The 14787-nt window shown below is 51.5% G+C and overlaps 1 protein-coding gene across 4 annotated transcripts in view; it reads left to right on the forward strand.

The window, feature by feature from the left end:
• The window catches only part of ST3GAL3 (ST3 beta-galactoside alpha-2,3-sialyltransferase 3), a 239790-nt gene that overhangs the window by 211637 nt on the left and 13366 nt on the right, over positions 1-14787 (forward strand). For all 4 annotated transcript variants that reach the window (XM_018558973.1, XM_018558971.1, XM_018558974.1 and 1 more), the window contains one exon: positions 13644-13790. In XM_018558973.1, the coding sequence (XP_018414475.1) occupies positions 13644-13790 (147 nt within the window). The remainder of the gene's footprint in view (positions 1-13643; positions 13791-14787) is intronic.

The raw sequence follows: 14787 nt of genomic DNA on the forward strand, positions 1-14787 counted from the left end.
CAAATGTGAGGGAGGGAGGAGACAGGGAGGAGCCTCCTTCTCCCTCACTTGCTTCTCACTGGTGAGGCATCGAGATCAATGTTTCTTCGTTTTTTTGATTGGACAACTTGGATCCATGGCGCTTTGCTATTGGTCCAAACCATCCACAGAGCTCAAGCCTCGAACATAGAGTAGAGGCTGTGACAGCTCTTGCCTCACTATGTTAGGTTGCACAAGCAGTGGGGAAGCCCGCTGCTGTGTAACCTAACTTAGCTGTCAAAAGCCGGTTGCAACAGTCAGCGCTCCGTCCATGACAGGTCACACGGCGGGGAGGATTTCACCATTGTGTAACCTGATAGAAGCCGGTCTGAATGGATAAAAAGCTGTCAGCTTCAGACTTGAAGCTGACAGCTTTTTCCTCCATAATACTAGGTGAGGCTCTGCCCCCACCTGCCTCCCTTGACCGCACGTCCCTGGTCTCCTGCCCTACCGGACAGGTTTGTGCTGTGTAAATATGGATGGACAGAAATTAAAACCCCGGAGGTATATGTATTTCAATGTATATTTAAGCTTCTTCTTAATTCTTCTCATTTATTGATGCCAAAACATCATGTCCCCAAACCTTCTCCTGCCCCCAACCAGTGTGGCATTTTCCAGAAGCGGAACCCACGTTTTGTGGCAGAGTGCAGCCTCTCGCAGCCGTTATAAGGACGCGCATCGGATAGAAAACAGCTGGCCGGTCTCAGGGAAGTCTGGGTGCAGCGCACACCTCCCACGCTCTCAGGGAGCAAATGATCCCAAACAGAAACACATTCTGTAAATATGTTAGAAATACTAATGTTTCCAGCCCGGCCCCTGCAGTCAGAACGCTCGCTGTCACATGTGCGGAAAAGTATCCCAAACTGCGACTTTCATGTAAACCTGTGCATTGCCCCCAACAGCTGCTTATACATTCCCTACGCTCCCCTGCTGGTCCATTTACCCGCAGGGAAGACAACATGCCCCATGTAAGCTATAACAGGAGCCCTGGAGCTTACACAGCACCTATGGCTCTCTGTCCTCCTCTATGAGGGAGCGCTACAGTGGGCACACATGGAAAGAAGAAGAAATAACGAGTCTTTGGAGCTCCAGACTACATCATTGTGAGGTCCTGGTGGTGGTCTGCTCCGTAGATGATGGCGAGGTCTGAGGACCTCTCATGTGGTGATGAAAAGGAATGTGGAATTATGGGTTCCTCCATTCTAGATAGAGGGGCAACCCACATGAATGAAGAGGTTGGTCTCTTCTATCATGTAGAATATTTGTTTATACTTAAAGGAGAACTATGAGGGGGGTGATTTTCACTCATCCTCATAGTTCTAGCCGACATGTGACAATGAGACTGTCACAGGTCGGCTCAATAGATCGGGAAGTGAGCGAACACATACCGTCGCTCGCTCACTTCTCGATCAGGTCCGCGCAGAGAGCCGTACCCCCCCCTCCCCTGTCCGATCCTCCAGCGCCGACTGGAGGAACAGACGGGGGAGGGGGCGGGTACAGCTGGCTCTGCCTCTAGATAGCTGTCAATCACGCAGCTGGGTGGATCTCGATAGTAATTGTCAGGATCTGTCCCGGCTGCAGCGTCTCAGTATACCGCGAGCTGCAGCTCCCTATATACTGAGCTTTGGGTGACGGGAGGGCGCTAGTTTGTGTCCTCCCGTGACCCTGGGGAGAACTATGGGGAAAAGCACTGACCCCGTAGTTCTCCTTTAATCTCTTTTGATTGCACATTATAACCGGATCCAATTGAAACAAGAACCAGTGACGGTACAGAGATATAACAGAGGAACACAACAGGCAGAGATCAGGAAGCTCAGCCAATGGCCGCAACTACTATAGTACGAGTGCTGACTGAGCTGCTATCTAAGAGCTTAGACATCTATATATATTGCTGACCTTTCGGGCCCATTCACACCACATCCAGATCATCTCCAGACCAGACCAGGTTGTTTCCGAACACAAAATGCATCCTAATGTATCTCTATGCTATTTCTGGCCTCTGTTCACACCAGCGCAGTCCCGACAAGACCAGAAAAATACCGCAGGTCTCATTTTGTCCGGTCTGGAATGCACTGGAACTGCGGGCAGGTTCAGACCAGATCTGGTCCGGAAGATGGTGTGAACCTGCCCGTTCCGCAGGACCAATACTTGGTTTATAACATTAAATCCAGTATTGCTGGGGAAAGACTGCTGCACTTTCAACCAGCTCTACGCGTTCAGTCATGTAGGATATTTTATGGACGCTCTAATGGGAACCTTCTGCCAATCTTTAGCAAGCACTGAACTTTACTGTGTCCCTGGGCAGATTGGTCACATAATCAGGCGTTACGTTGGCCCCGGCTGGATCTTTTCCAACACGTTGTTTTGTTACAATGTTATTCGCACATGTTGCTTTTTTCTTGGATCAGCCCTTAGGAAGGAGGAACAGACCCCTGAAACGCATCAAGTTATCATTAGATCTTCAGTAAAATATCCTCCATGAGACCGACGCCTCTCCCAGTCTCGTCATTCACTTTGACTATGAGCTCTGCTGTACATGGACTGCAAGAGGATGATACCAAGTCCAATTTAGCCACACATTTACTGATATATTAATTAGGGATGCACCGATACCGGTTTTTCGGTATCGAGAACGAATATCGATATTTATATTTCTGTACTCACCGATACCAAGTACCGATACCGGTACTTCTGGCAGCATAGAGCCGGCTTCCCGGGCAATCGGGCAGCCAGGTGGCGTGTCATTACCCACCACCCGGCTTCTTGATTGCCCGGGAAGCCGACTCCATTCTGTTTGGCCAGCTGGATGCTGATTGGCATTCCCAGCCAATCCGCATCGAGGCCAGCCAAACAGATCTGACAATATGGTGACACGACCCCCACCCTGCAGGCACCTCATTCCCCTCACATAGATCCTTAGCAGCCGTCATTACCGTACCGGGCCAGCTGGGCAGACACCGCTCTCCGGGATCTGCCCACGTCTCCTGTGTGTACAGCGCTCACGTGATCGGCTGCCAGCCTGCTACTGCGCATGCTGCCCAGCGCTCTCATTCAGAAATCCTGCGCAGTAGCAGGCTGAGGGCCGATCACGTGAGCGCTGTACACACAGGAGACGTGTACGTATTTATTTTTCTGTTATTGTCATCATCCAACGGTGTGAAAATAGAGAATCTGAATGTTGGGCGGAAATCCCTCGGCGTGTAGCTGAATATTCAGATTGGCTCCGAGAATTTGTTATACACCGATCAGCCAAAACATTATCACCACCAGCCTAATATTGAGTAGATCTCCCTTTTCTTGACCTGTCCAGGCATGGACTCCACTAGACCTCTGAAGGTGTGCTGTGGTATCTGGATAACCCCCTCCCTAATATTGAGTAGGTCCCCCTTTTCCTGACCCGGCCAGGCATGGACTCCACTAGACCTCTGAAGGTATGCTGTGGTATCTGGATGACCCCCTCCCTAATATTAAGTATGTCCCCCTTTTCTTGACCCGGCCTGGAATGGACTCCACTAGACCTCTGAAGGTGTGCTGTGGTATCTGGATAACCCCCTCCCTAATATTGAGTAGGTCCCCCTTTTCCTGACCCGGCCAGGCATGGACTCCACTAGACCTCTGAAGGTATGCTGTGGTATCTGGATGACCCCCTCCCTAATATTAAGTATGTCCCCCTTTTCTTGACCCGGCCTGGAATGGACTCCACTAGACCTCTGAAGGTGTGCTGTGGTATCTGGATAACCCCCTCCCTAATATTGAGTAGGTCCCCCTTTTCCTGACCCGGCCAGGCATGGACTCCACTAGACCTCTGAAGGTATGCTGTGGTATCTGGATGACCCCCTCCCTAATATTAAGTATGTCCCCCTTTTCTTGACCCGGCCTGGAATGGACTCCACTAGACCTCTGAAGGTGTGCTGTGGTATCTGGATAACCCCCTCCCTAATATTGAGTAGGTCCCCCTTTTCCTGACCCGGCCAGGCATGGACTCCACTAGACCTCTGAAGGTATGCTGTGGTATCTGGATGACCCCCTCCCTAATATTAAGTATGTCCCCCTTTTCTTGACCCGGCCTGGAATGGACTCCACTAGACCTCTGAAGGTGTGCTGTGGTATCTGGCACCAAGCCGTTAGTAGCAGATCCTATAAGTCCTGTAAATTGTGATGTGATCGGACTCCATGGATCGGACTTGTTTTTCCAGCACCTCCCATAGATGATCGGATGGATTGAGATTTGGAGGCGGAGTCATCACCTTGAACTCGTTGTTGTGTTCCTCAAACCATTCTTCAACCATTTTTGCAGTGTGGCCGGGCACATTATCCCACTGCCATCAGGGAATACCGTCTCCATGAAGGGGTGTACTTGGTCAGTAACAATGTTTAGGTCGGTGGTCTGTGTCAGAGTGACATCCACATGAATGGCAGGACCCGAGGTTTCCCAGCAGAACATTGCCCAAAGCATCACACTGCCCCTCCTCCACCTTGTCTTCTTCCCATAGTGCATCCTGGTGCTATCTCTTCCCCAGCTAAGTGACACACACACGCCCGGCCATCCACATGATTCATCAGACCAGGCCACCTTCTTCCATTGCTCTGTGGTCCAGTTCTGATGCTCACAAGCCCGTTGTAGGTGCTTTTGGTGGTGGGCACGGGTCAGCATGGGCACCCTGACCGGTCTGCAGCTACACAGCCCCCTACACAACAACCTGCGATGCTCTGCGTGTTCAGACTCCTTTCTATCAGAACCATGAACTTTATCAGCAATTTGAGCTCCAGTAGCTCTTCTATTGGATCAGACTACACGGGCCGGCCTTCGCTTCCCACGTGCATCAATGAGCCTGTCACCGGTTTCCCTTCCTTGGACCACTTTTGGTCAGTCCCGACCAATATATTGGATTCCCCCCCAAAAAAAGAGATTCATGCTGAACTTCCAGTTTAAATCAGCTGACTACATTCCCGGGAGCATCGAAACAAAACATGGGAAGGTGACAGGGTCTCTTTAAGGCAATGCATTTGAAGAGGAGATGCATGTCCATGTGCACAAACCACATGCCGTAACCAGGGGTAGACGGCCTCAGCACACACCGGCCGTGGTGAAACTACAAATTCCATCATGCCTGGGAGTCATCATTGTGGAGGTTAGGTTTACAAAGCCTCATGGGACTTGTAGTTCCACCACAGCTGGAGCGCCGAGGTTGCCCACCCCCTGGCGTAATAAAAGGTGCCGAATTTCAGGAATTGTGACCAGTCGGAGGGTGTTCCAGACTAAGTCCATCATAAGCACATGTGACCGTCAGTTTACCCGAATAATCCTTCCTATAAATTCTCTTCTCATTCTCTCCCTTTCAATGCTTTTAGCGGCTGCTTCTGCTTTAGCTCAGTGTCAGCAAAGTGATCGTTCTGTGTGGAGGTCACATCAGGCTTCCCCGGCCTCACGGCACAGACAGTATGTGGAGGATTCTCCGGAGAGATCAGGGAGAACGTTACTGACTTCATCATCATCCTCATCATCGTCCTCTCCGCAGTTCTTCCGATGTGTCACCCGAATATTCCCAGCCGGCCCTCCCGCCTGTGACCCCTCCGATCTGTCACCCGAATATTCCCAGCCGGCCCTCCCGCCTGTGACCCCTCCGATCTGTCACCCGAATATTCCCAGCCGGCCCTCCCGCCTGTGACCCCTCCGATCTGTCACCCGAATATTCCCAGCCGGCCCTCCCGCCTGTGACCCCTCCGATCTGTCACCCGAATATTCCCAGCCGGCCCTCCCGCCTGTGACCCCTCCGATCTGTCACCCGAATATTCCCAGCCGGCCCTCCCGCCTGTGACCCCTCCGATCTGTCACCCGAATATTCCCAGCCGGCCCTCCCGCCTGTGACCCCTCCGATCTGTCACCCGAATATTCCCAGCCGGCCCTCCCGCCTGTGACCCCTCCGATCTGTCACCCGAATATTCCCAGCCGGCCCTCCCGCCTGTGACCCCTCCGATCTGTCACCCGAATATTCCCAGCCGGCCCTCCCGCCTGTGACCCCTCCGATCTGTCACCCGAATATTCCCAGCCGGCCCTCCCGCCTGTGACCCCTCCGATCTGTCACCCGAATATTCCCAGCCGGCCCTCCCGCCTGTGACCCCTCCGATCTGTCACCCGAATATTCCCAGCCGGCCCTCCCGCCTGTGACCCCTCCGATCTGTCACCCGAATATTCCCAGCCGGCCCTCCCGCCTGTGACCCCTCCGATCTGTCACCCGAATATTCCCAGCCGGCCCTCCCGCCTGTGACCCCTCCGATCTGTCACCCGAATATTCCCAGCCGGCCCTCCCGCCTGTGACCCCTCCGATCTGTCACCCGAATATTCCCAGCCGGCCCTCCCGCCTGTGACCCCTCCGATCTGTCACCCGAATATTCCCAGCCGGCCCTCCCGCCTGTGACCCCTCCGATCTGTCACCCGAATATTCCCAGCCGGCCCTCCCGCCTGTGACCCCTCCGATCTGTCACCCGAATATTCCCAGCCGGCCCTCCCGCCTGTGACCCCTCCGATCTGTCACCCGAATATTCCCAGCCGGCCCTCCCGCCTGTGACCCCTCCGATCTGTCACCCGAATATTCCCAGCCTGCCCTCCCCCCTGTGCCCCCCTCCGATGTGTCACCCGAATATTCCCAGCCTGCCCTCTTGCCTGTGACCCCCTCCGATGTGTCACCCGAATATTCCCAGCCTGCCCTCCCGCCTGTGACCCCCTCCGATGTGTCACCCGAATATTCCCAGCCTGCCCTCCCGCCTGTGACCCCCTCCGATGTGTCACCCGAATATTCCCAGCCTGCCCTCCCGCCTGTGACCCCCTCCGATGTGTCACCCGAATATTCCCAGCCTGCCCTCCCGCCTGTGACCCCCTCCGATGTGTCACCCGAATATTCCCAGCCTGCCCTCCCGCCTGTGACCCCCTCCGATGTGTCACCCGAATATTCCCAGCCTGCCCTCCCGCCTGTGACCCCCTCCGATGTGTCACCCGAATATTCCCAGCCTGCCCTCCCGCCTGTGACCCCCCTCCGATGTGTCACCCGAATATTCCCAGCCTGCCCTCCAGCCTGTGACCCCCTCCGATGTGTCGCCTTCATGCTGCCAACATTGGCCTTAGATTTTCCATATTGAATCCAATGAATTGAAATCCGGAATCAAAGAGCGGAGTGTGCGGAGGTCAGGCTGCAGCTGCTCATCCAGCGTCATATTGTACCCATATATATATATACGCCGTATTATAATGTCTGCTCACTGCCAGGAGCTCAGCACTGCAACGCTTAACCACGAGGCTGCCAGTGCCTAGCGTTAGTGTGCATCGGATATAGTAATAGCGTACACCTCCCGATCTACTGAGCCGACCTGTGACAGTCTCATTGTCACAGGTCGGCTAGAACCATGAGGTGAGTGAGAAGCACCCCCCCCTCATAGTTCTCCTTTAATAACATTTATTGAACTTTTATCACTTTTGGGTTTAATTCTGCTTTTCCTCGATTGGCTGCAATTCTAATCCAGAACATATAGTCCAGCTGGAGGTTCTGATTTTTCCTTGCTGCAAACTACCAGCCAGGGCCGTAGCAAAGGTGAGGCGACTGATTCTCTCGCCTCGGGCGGGGGCTCAGCCCAGCACTGAGAAGTGGAGCGGCAGAGCCTGCAGCTTCTCCTTGGATCCCCGCTGCTACCCCCCCCCCCTGCTTGTATGGGCAGAGGCAGCGGGGATCCGAGGAGACAAAAAAAATAAAAAAACACATCCTGGAGGCGGGGCGCATGACATTACATGACGCGGCGCTGGGTGACGTCACACGCCTGTTGGGGGGGCACATTTTTTGTTCTTGCCTTCGGGGGCAAAAGAAGCCAGCTACGGCTCTGCAACCAGCTCACTGCCCCAGAGTCCAGAATGCAGAGGTCCGGCATGACAGGCAACTTGTATTCATTTAGAAGCAGGTCAGTGAGGTCAGCAGTCCTCGTGACAGGTGAGCTTCAGCTACTTTACATACTTAATGAGCCATCAAGTCAGGGCGGGTGTTGGGTGTCCATGGGTGTGATGTCCCGGGAATAGCATCCTCCCTGCTCTGTTGTTTGGCCCTGGAGAGCCTGCTTGTTGTTTCCCATTAGAGTTTCCCTGTTGCTTGTGCTCACCATTAGGTATCAGGAGACGCGGAGGAAGTGCGATCGAAGTCGGATCCGTGTTGTCAGCTGCGCAGAAATAGAAGTCACTTCCTAGAAAATAATGCAAGGTGCTCTGAGCGCTCTAGGTGTGCACCGCCAAAGGCGAGGAGCCGCTCTTATGAAGATTTATTCAAATCTGGGCAGAAAAACTGGAAGTGGCTCGTCCAATCGGGTTCCGGCGTTGCATATTTAGGTCAAAGTTTGCATTGTAGATCCAAGAAAGAGGAAAGCTTCCTTGTCTCACGTCAGGGAGTGTGTATATACGGGTGCAGGGGAAAGTCTTGATGACCATAGCGACCCGATTGCAACCATAGGTCCGTCTGGCTCAAGTTGTAAATACACAATATTGCCAAAAGTATTGGGACACCCCCTCCAAATCATTGGATTCAGGTGTTGCGTGACTGCGCACGAGTGCACAAAGCAAGGTCTATAATGACATGGATGGGGGAGGTTGGGGGGTAGGAACATGACTGGCCGCTCAGAGTCCTGTCCTCAACCCCATAGAACACCTTTGGGATGAATTAGAGCGGAGACTGCGAGCCCCTCCCCCAACATCAGTACCTGACCTCACAAATGGTCCAACATTCCCATAGACACACCCCTAAACCTTGTGGATGCCTTCCCAGAAGAGGCGGAGCTGTTATAGCGGTAAAGGGCGGAGCCAACCCAATACTGAACCCTACGAACTAAGACTGGGATGCCATTAAAGTTCATGCGCGTGTAAAGGCGTCCCAATACTTTTGGCAATATAGTGCATGTGCGCTTGTTCTCCTACGTTTACATACCCCTTAGCCATTTTTGATCCTAGAGAGGCTTCAGAACATCTGGAACAAACTAATTTGGAGATATTAGACCAAAAATGGTGACTTTATGGTGACAGCCATGGATGCTATACAACAAAGCTTATGAAAAGAAGTATACCATCCCTACTGTGAAGCATGATGGTGGATTTTTGCTGTTTTGGGGGGGGTGAGATACAGAGGCACAGGGAATTTGGTTAAAATTGATGTCCATATGGATGCTGCATATTATGAGAAAATACATTCACCAGCCTAGAAACTGTGCATGGGGCACACTTGGATTTCCCAACATAATGATTCAAAGCAGAAGCCTCCTCCATGTTTCACAGTTGGTGCAGCGTTCTTTTCTTCCAAATCTTCATTTCTTAATTTGGGAACATAGAGCTGATGTGATTGGCCAAAAAGCTCCAGTTCTGTCTCATCTTTCCAAAGGACATTCCCCCACAAGAATTGTGACTCGTCAACATGGATTTTACCATACTCTAGTTTTTGATGTTTCTTCTTTTGAGCCCTCAAAAAAGTGACGGGTGGTTCCATCAGACACTGATGTGCCTTGACCTTGGAGTTCATCTTGTATCTCTTTAGAAGTTCTCCTCGGCTCTCTGTCTTCCATTCACACTCTCCTTCTCTTCAATCTGGGGTGGATTGTCCTCCCGCGGCCTCCTCCAGGGTGGTTGTCTACGTTCCCATGGACTTCAAAACTTCTTCATAATACTTGAACCGCAGTCACAGGAACATCAGTCTGCTCGGAGATGTCTCGTAGTCTTCACCTCTGATGTTCTGCTCTATAATAGGCTTTCTAAACTCCTACAACTCGCTTCTTCTCTTTCATCTGGGGTGGATTGTCCTCTTGCGGCCCCATCCAGGGTGGTTGTCTACACTCCCGTGGACCTCAAATCTTCTTCATACTACTGTATTTGAACCGCAGTCACAGGAACATCAGTCTGCTCGGAGATGTCTCGTAGTCTTCACCTTTCACATTCTGCTCTACAATCTTCCTTCTGATCTCCTCAGACGTCTCTCTGCTTCCTCTGCTCCATGTTCAGTGTGGTCACCTGATTATTATTATACAGGATTTATATAGCGCCGACAGTTTGCGCAGCGCTGTACTATATAAGGAAGACATTACAATACAATTCAAGACAAGATGGTAAAGAGGGTCCTGCCCCTGAGGGCTTACAATCTAAAGGGAGGGGCCAGTGATACATGAGGAGGTAGCTGCGTGGGGATGAATTGTTTGAGAACGTGATGGTTCAGTGGTTAGGTTGAGGTGGGATCGGCTTCCTTAAAGAGATGAGTCTTAAGGGATCGCTTAAAGTCATTCAGAGTGGGAGATAGACGGACAGGTTGGGGTAGAGAGTTCCATAGGCTGGGAGTTGCTCTAGTGAAGTCCTGGAGGCGACCATGGGAGGAGTTGACGAGGGAGCTGGAAAGCAGGAGGTCATTTGAAGAGTGGAGGGGACCGTTAGGGTGATACTTTGGGACCAGGTTGGAGATATAGACGGGGGCAGAGTGTGGACGGCTTTGTAAGTGGTTGTTGATATTTTGAATTTTATCCTTTGGGCTATTGGAAGCCAGTGCAGGGATTGGCAGAGGGGGGCGGGGGATGGAAGCCAGACAGCAGTGATGACTTTTCTCCATTGAAATTGTCTGAATCCAAGATCGAAGACGTCGTGCGATACATAAATATCACTTAGGATCCAATCGTTTATCATCGTTTCTAGGGGAACCAACAATTCTGTCCAGAACATTGCGAAGAATCAGCAACAATGTATCTCTTTTTACTCCATGACATACCGAAGAGCTGCAGATATACAGGAGACAATTGATTTTATTTCATCACTTTCCAGGAGGGATGAAGAATTGTGCCATTGAGCTGTAAGGGGGCCAACAAATGTGTCCGCGTCTATAAATATATATATATGGGAATGGCGCTGCGTAGTTGCTGGAACACGTTCTGTGTTACACGGCAACGATACTTGGTCTAGACGGGGTTTCCCACAATCCTCATCCCCCTGCTTCTGTAACAGCCTTGCCCCCCCAAAAAATCTACACTGGCTTTAATTACAGGCAGCTGGGTGCAAAGAATACGGCATCCCTGGCAATGTCTTGAGGTTTATTGCACAGGAGGTTTCGTGTTCAGTGAGATACCTGCAGTACAACCTGCTGCAGATTTTGGGTTCTGCAAGGTTTTTGTTTTTGTTTCCAACCTGTTTATTGTTCCTGTGAGCTTCCTTCAGGGCCTGTCCCCGTCATTGCAGTCCCTCGCTTTCCCAACCTGAGGCCAACTGTGCAGCTTATAGGTAGCTAATATAAAGATGGTTGTGATGTACTTATACGAGCTCCATTTTAATTTTTAACATACACATAACTGGAAGGCAGGATTAGGGATGCACCGCTATATCGGCCCGCCGAGACATATCGGCCGAAAATGGCACTTTTGGCTAAATGCCGAAAGTGCCATTTTTGTGCCGATAAAGCGGCGCATCCCTGCTTTCTTTCCTCCCCACTGGGCGCTGCTCTGTGTCCCAGCGTGGAGGAGAGAAACTGTGAGCGCTGCGGGAGGAGACCGATGTGAGCGGGCGGCATCTCTCCTCCCCGCACCGCTCGGCCTCCTATCACAGTACGGCACAGCGGTGTGTGGGCGGAGACAGCGCTGCCACATGAGCCGGAGCTCTCCTCCCTGAACCACTCGCTCAGCCTCCTGTGACAGCGTGTCAGAGAGGAGGGCGGGTACAAGCAGTCGGTGATCGCTGAGTGTTTGTAGATAATTGAGGACAGAGTATGGTTACTATATCCTCAATTATGAATGAATGGGAAGTGATCTACATCACATCACTTCCTGTTCATTCATGATGGTGGTTATAGTAAACATACTCTGTCCTCATGTTATGAATGATCAGGAACACTCAGTGTAGAGGATTCCTATTCATTGATAACAGGGGACACAGAAAAAGAGATTGAGGACTCTGTGTGTCTCTGAGGACTCTGTGTGTCTCTGAGGACTCTGCGTGTCTCTGAGGACTCTGCGTGTCCCTGAGTACTCTGTGTGTCTCTGAGGGCTCTGCGTGTCCATTAAAAAGAAAAAATTAAAACATTTTTGGTTTCGGCCTGACAATTTTTTTTACATTTCGGTTTCTATTCGGTTTTGAAATTTCCATTTTCGGTGCACCTCCAGGCAGGACATCAGCAGATAATGTGTTCTAAGTGGCCGGGCAGCCGCTGACCCCATCATCTTATGACAGCTCTACAGTCCAGTGTGTCTCTTATCACTCGTCAGTCTGGTCCAGCCCTGCGGCAGAGTCTAAGTACTCTGGATGGGGATACAGTAGGGAACATCGGAGATAAGGCGCAAGCTTCGGGACCAGCATCTCATGAGATTTATTCGGAGCCCCTCTGGGCAGAAAACAATTTTAGTAAAGGGTGAAGGTGTGCAGGAGATGGTCGCTGAGATGGGACGTGTGGCCTCTCTGGGTCACACTGGTGAGTGATTGCTGAGAGATCCGCCTGAGAGAATTCATCTGTCGGAGATTCTTCAAATGGAACGAAATCCCCGAAATCTTCTAAATAAAGAATTGAAGGAAAGTTCTGCTGCTCGCATTGGTTGACCTCTTATAAAATGACAGAGCGGGGTCAGCGCATGCTGAAGCGCACAGTGCGCAGAAGTCGCCAACTGTCTGCAGAGTCAATAGCTACAGACCTCCAAACTCCATGCGGCCTTCAGATTGGCACAACAACAGCGCGTAGAGAGCTTCATGGAATGGGTTTCCATGGCCGAGCAGCTGCATCCAGGCCGCACATCACCAAGTGCAATGCAAAGCGTGGGATGCCGTGGTGTAAAGCACGCCGCCACTGGACTCTAGAGAAGGGGAGACGTGTTCTCTGGAGTGACCAATCACGCTTCTCTGTCTGGCAATCCGATGGGCGTGTCTGGGTTTGGCGGTTGCCGGGGGAACGGTACTTGCCTGACTGCATTGTGCCAAGTGTAAAGTTTGGGGGAGGGGGAATTATGGGGGGGGGTCGTATTTCGGGGGTTTGGCTTGGCCCCTTAGTTCCAGTGAAGGGAACTCTTAAGGCATCAGCATACCAAGACATTTTGGACAATTTCATGCTCCCAACTTTGTGGGAGGAGTTTGGGGACGGCCCCTTCCTGTTCCAACATGACTGCGCACCAGTGCACAAAGCAAGGTCCATAAAGACATGGATGGGGGAGTTTGGGGGGGAGGAACGTGACTGGCCGCACAGAGTCCTGACCTCAACCCCATAGAACACCTTTGGGATGAATTAGAGCGGAGACTGCGAGCCCCTCCCCCAACATCAGTACCTGACCTCACAAATGGTCCAACATTCCCATAGACACACTCCTAAACCTTGTGGACGCCTTCCCAGAAGAGGCGGAGCTGTTATATCGGCAAAGGGCGGAGCCAACCCAATACTGAACCCTACGGACTAAGACTGGGACGCCATTAGAGTTCATGTGCGTGTAAAGGCGTCCCCATACTTTTGGTAATATAGTGTATATGATGGGGGCGGAGTTATCTAATGCAGAATGTAAAGATATATCACTAAAAACACAACCACAGAATTACTTTCTTATCTCTTCCCTCCCGGGGCAGCCATGTTTACTGGTCTTCTCCCATTTCTCTCCCGCAGAGCGCTTCTGATGGTTTCTGGAAGTCAGTCGCCACCCGGGTCCCTCGGGAGCCACACGAGATCCGGATCCTGAACCCGTACTTCATCCAGGAGGCAGCGTTCAGCTTCATCGGCCTACCGTTCAATAACGGACTGATGGGGAGAGGGGTAAGTGTGTTTAAAGGGGCACTCCACCCAACACTCATATTTTCCAGGGGCCTGGAGCTTCCTAATCTGTGTGCCTGCCATGCCAAGGGGATCCTCCTCTTCTCGCTGGATCTACAATACCCCCAACTTCAAAGTGACTGCGATCAGATCCAGGAGGAATGAGATCAAAATCTAAATGTCCCTTCACTGTCACATACAGATAAATTAGGGTCACTTAGGTCAGATTCCAGGTAACCTATATGGGGAGGACATCTGCAGCCTCCATGCAGTCAGACTTCGTGCTATTCTGTATGTTTATCAGTCGCAGGAGCCGCCTTTGCCTAACTCACCGCCGTCCACCAGCAGATCAGACCTAAGATCTCCCAATCCTCAAATCTGTCCGATAAGTACAGCTCCTCTGTACATCTGACCTAAGTGACCCTAATTTATGTGTATGTGACTGTGGGGGGACATTAGAGTGTAAGCTCCTCTGTACAGAGACTGATGTGACTGTGGAGGGACATTAGAGTGTAAGCTCCTCTGTACAGAGACTGATGTGACTGTGGGGGGAGATTAGAGTGTAAGCTCCTCTGTACAGAGACTGTGCCATCTGGTGGACTGGCCACTGCGGGAAACCTCATATTTATATATAAAGACATTGTTTTCGGGAAGCCAGTGCATGGATCGGATAGCGGCAGCATTCATGATAGATTGAAGGGGGGAGGAGCCTGTTTAGAGGTCGGCCAATGAGGAGGGAGTTGCAATAGTCAAGACGAGAGATAACAAGTAATGCAATGTGAGACTGGGATGGGAAAGACCCGAGGGAGCGGCATCATAATAACGGATCGCAAGTCATCATAGAGATAATGACCTGCCATTGTCATCTGATATTCACCTCTCAGCTTTCATTGGCTGGTGACTTGTAGAGGAGGACGAGCGCCTAATTCCTTATTGTCCACAAGGCCGGCCTGAGCAAACCCGGAGCTCAGCAGGCAGATGGAAGCACCGAAACATCGGG

This window comes from Nanorana parkeri, unplaced genomic scaffold, assembly GCF_000935625.1.
Source record: "Nanorana parkeri isolate BGI_ZX_2015 unplaced genomic scaffold, ASM93562v1 scaffold371, whole genome shotgun sequence".
NCBI lineage: Eukaryota > Metazoa > Chordata > Amphibia > Anura > Dicroglossidae > Nanorana > Nanorana parkeri.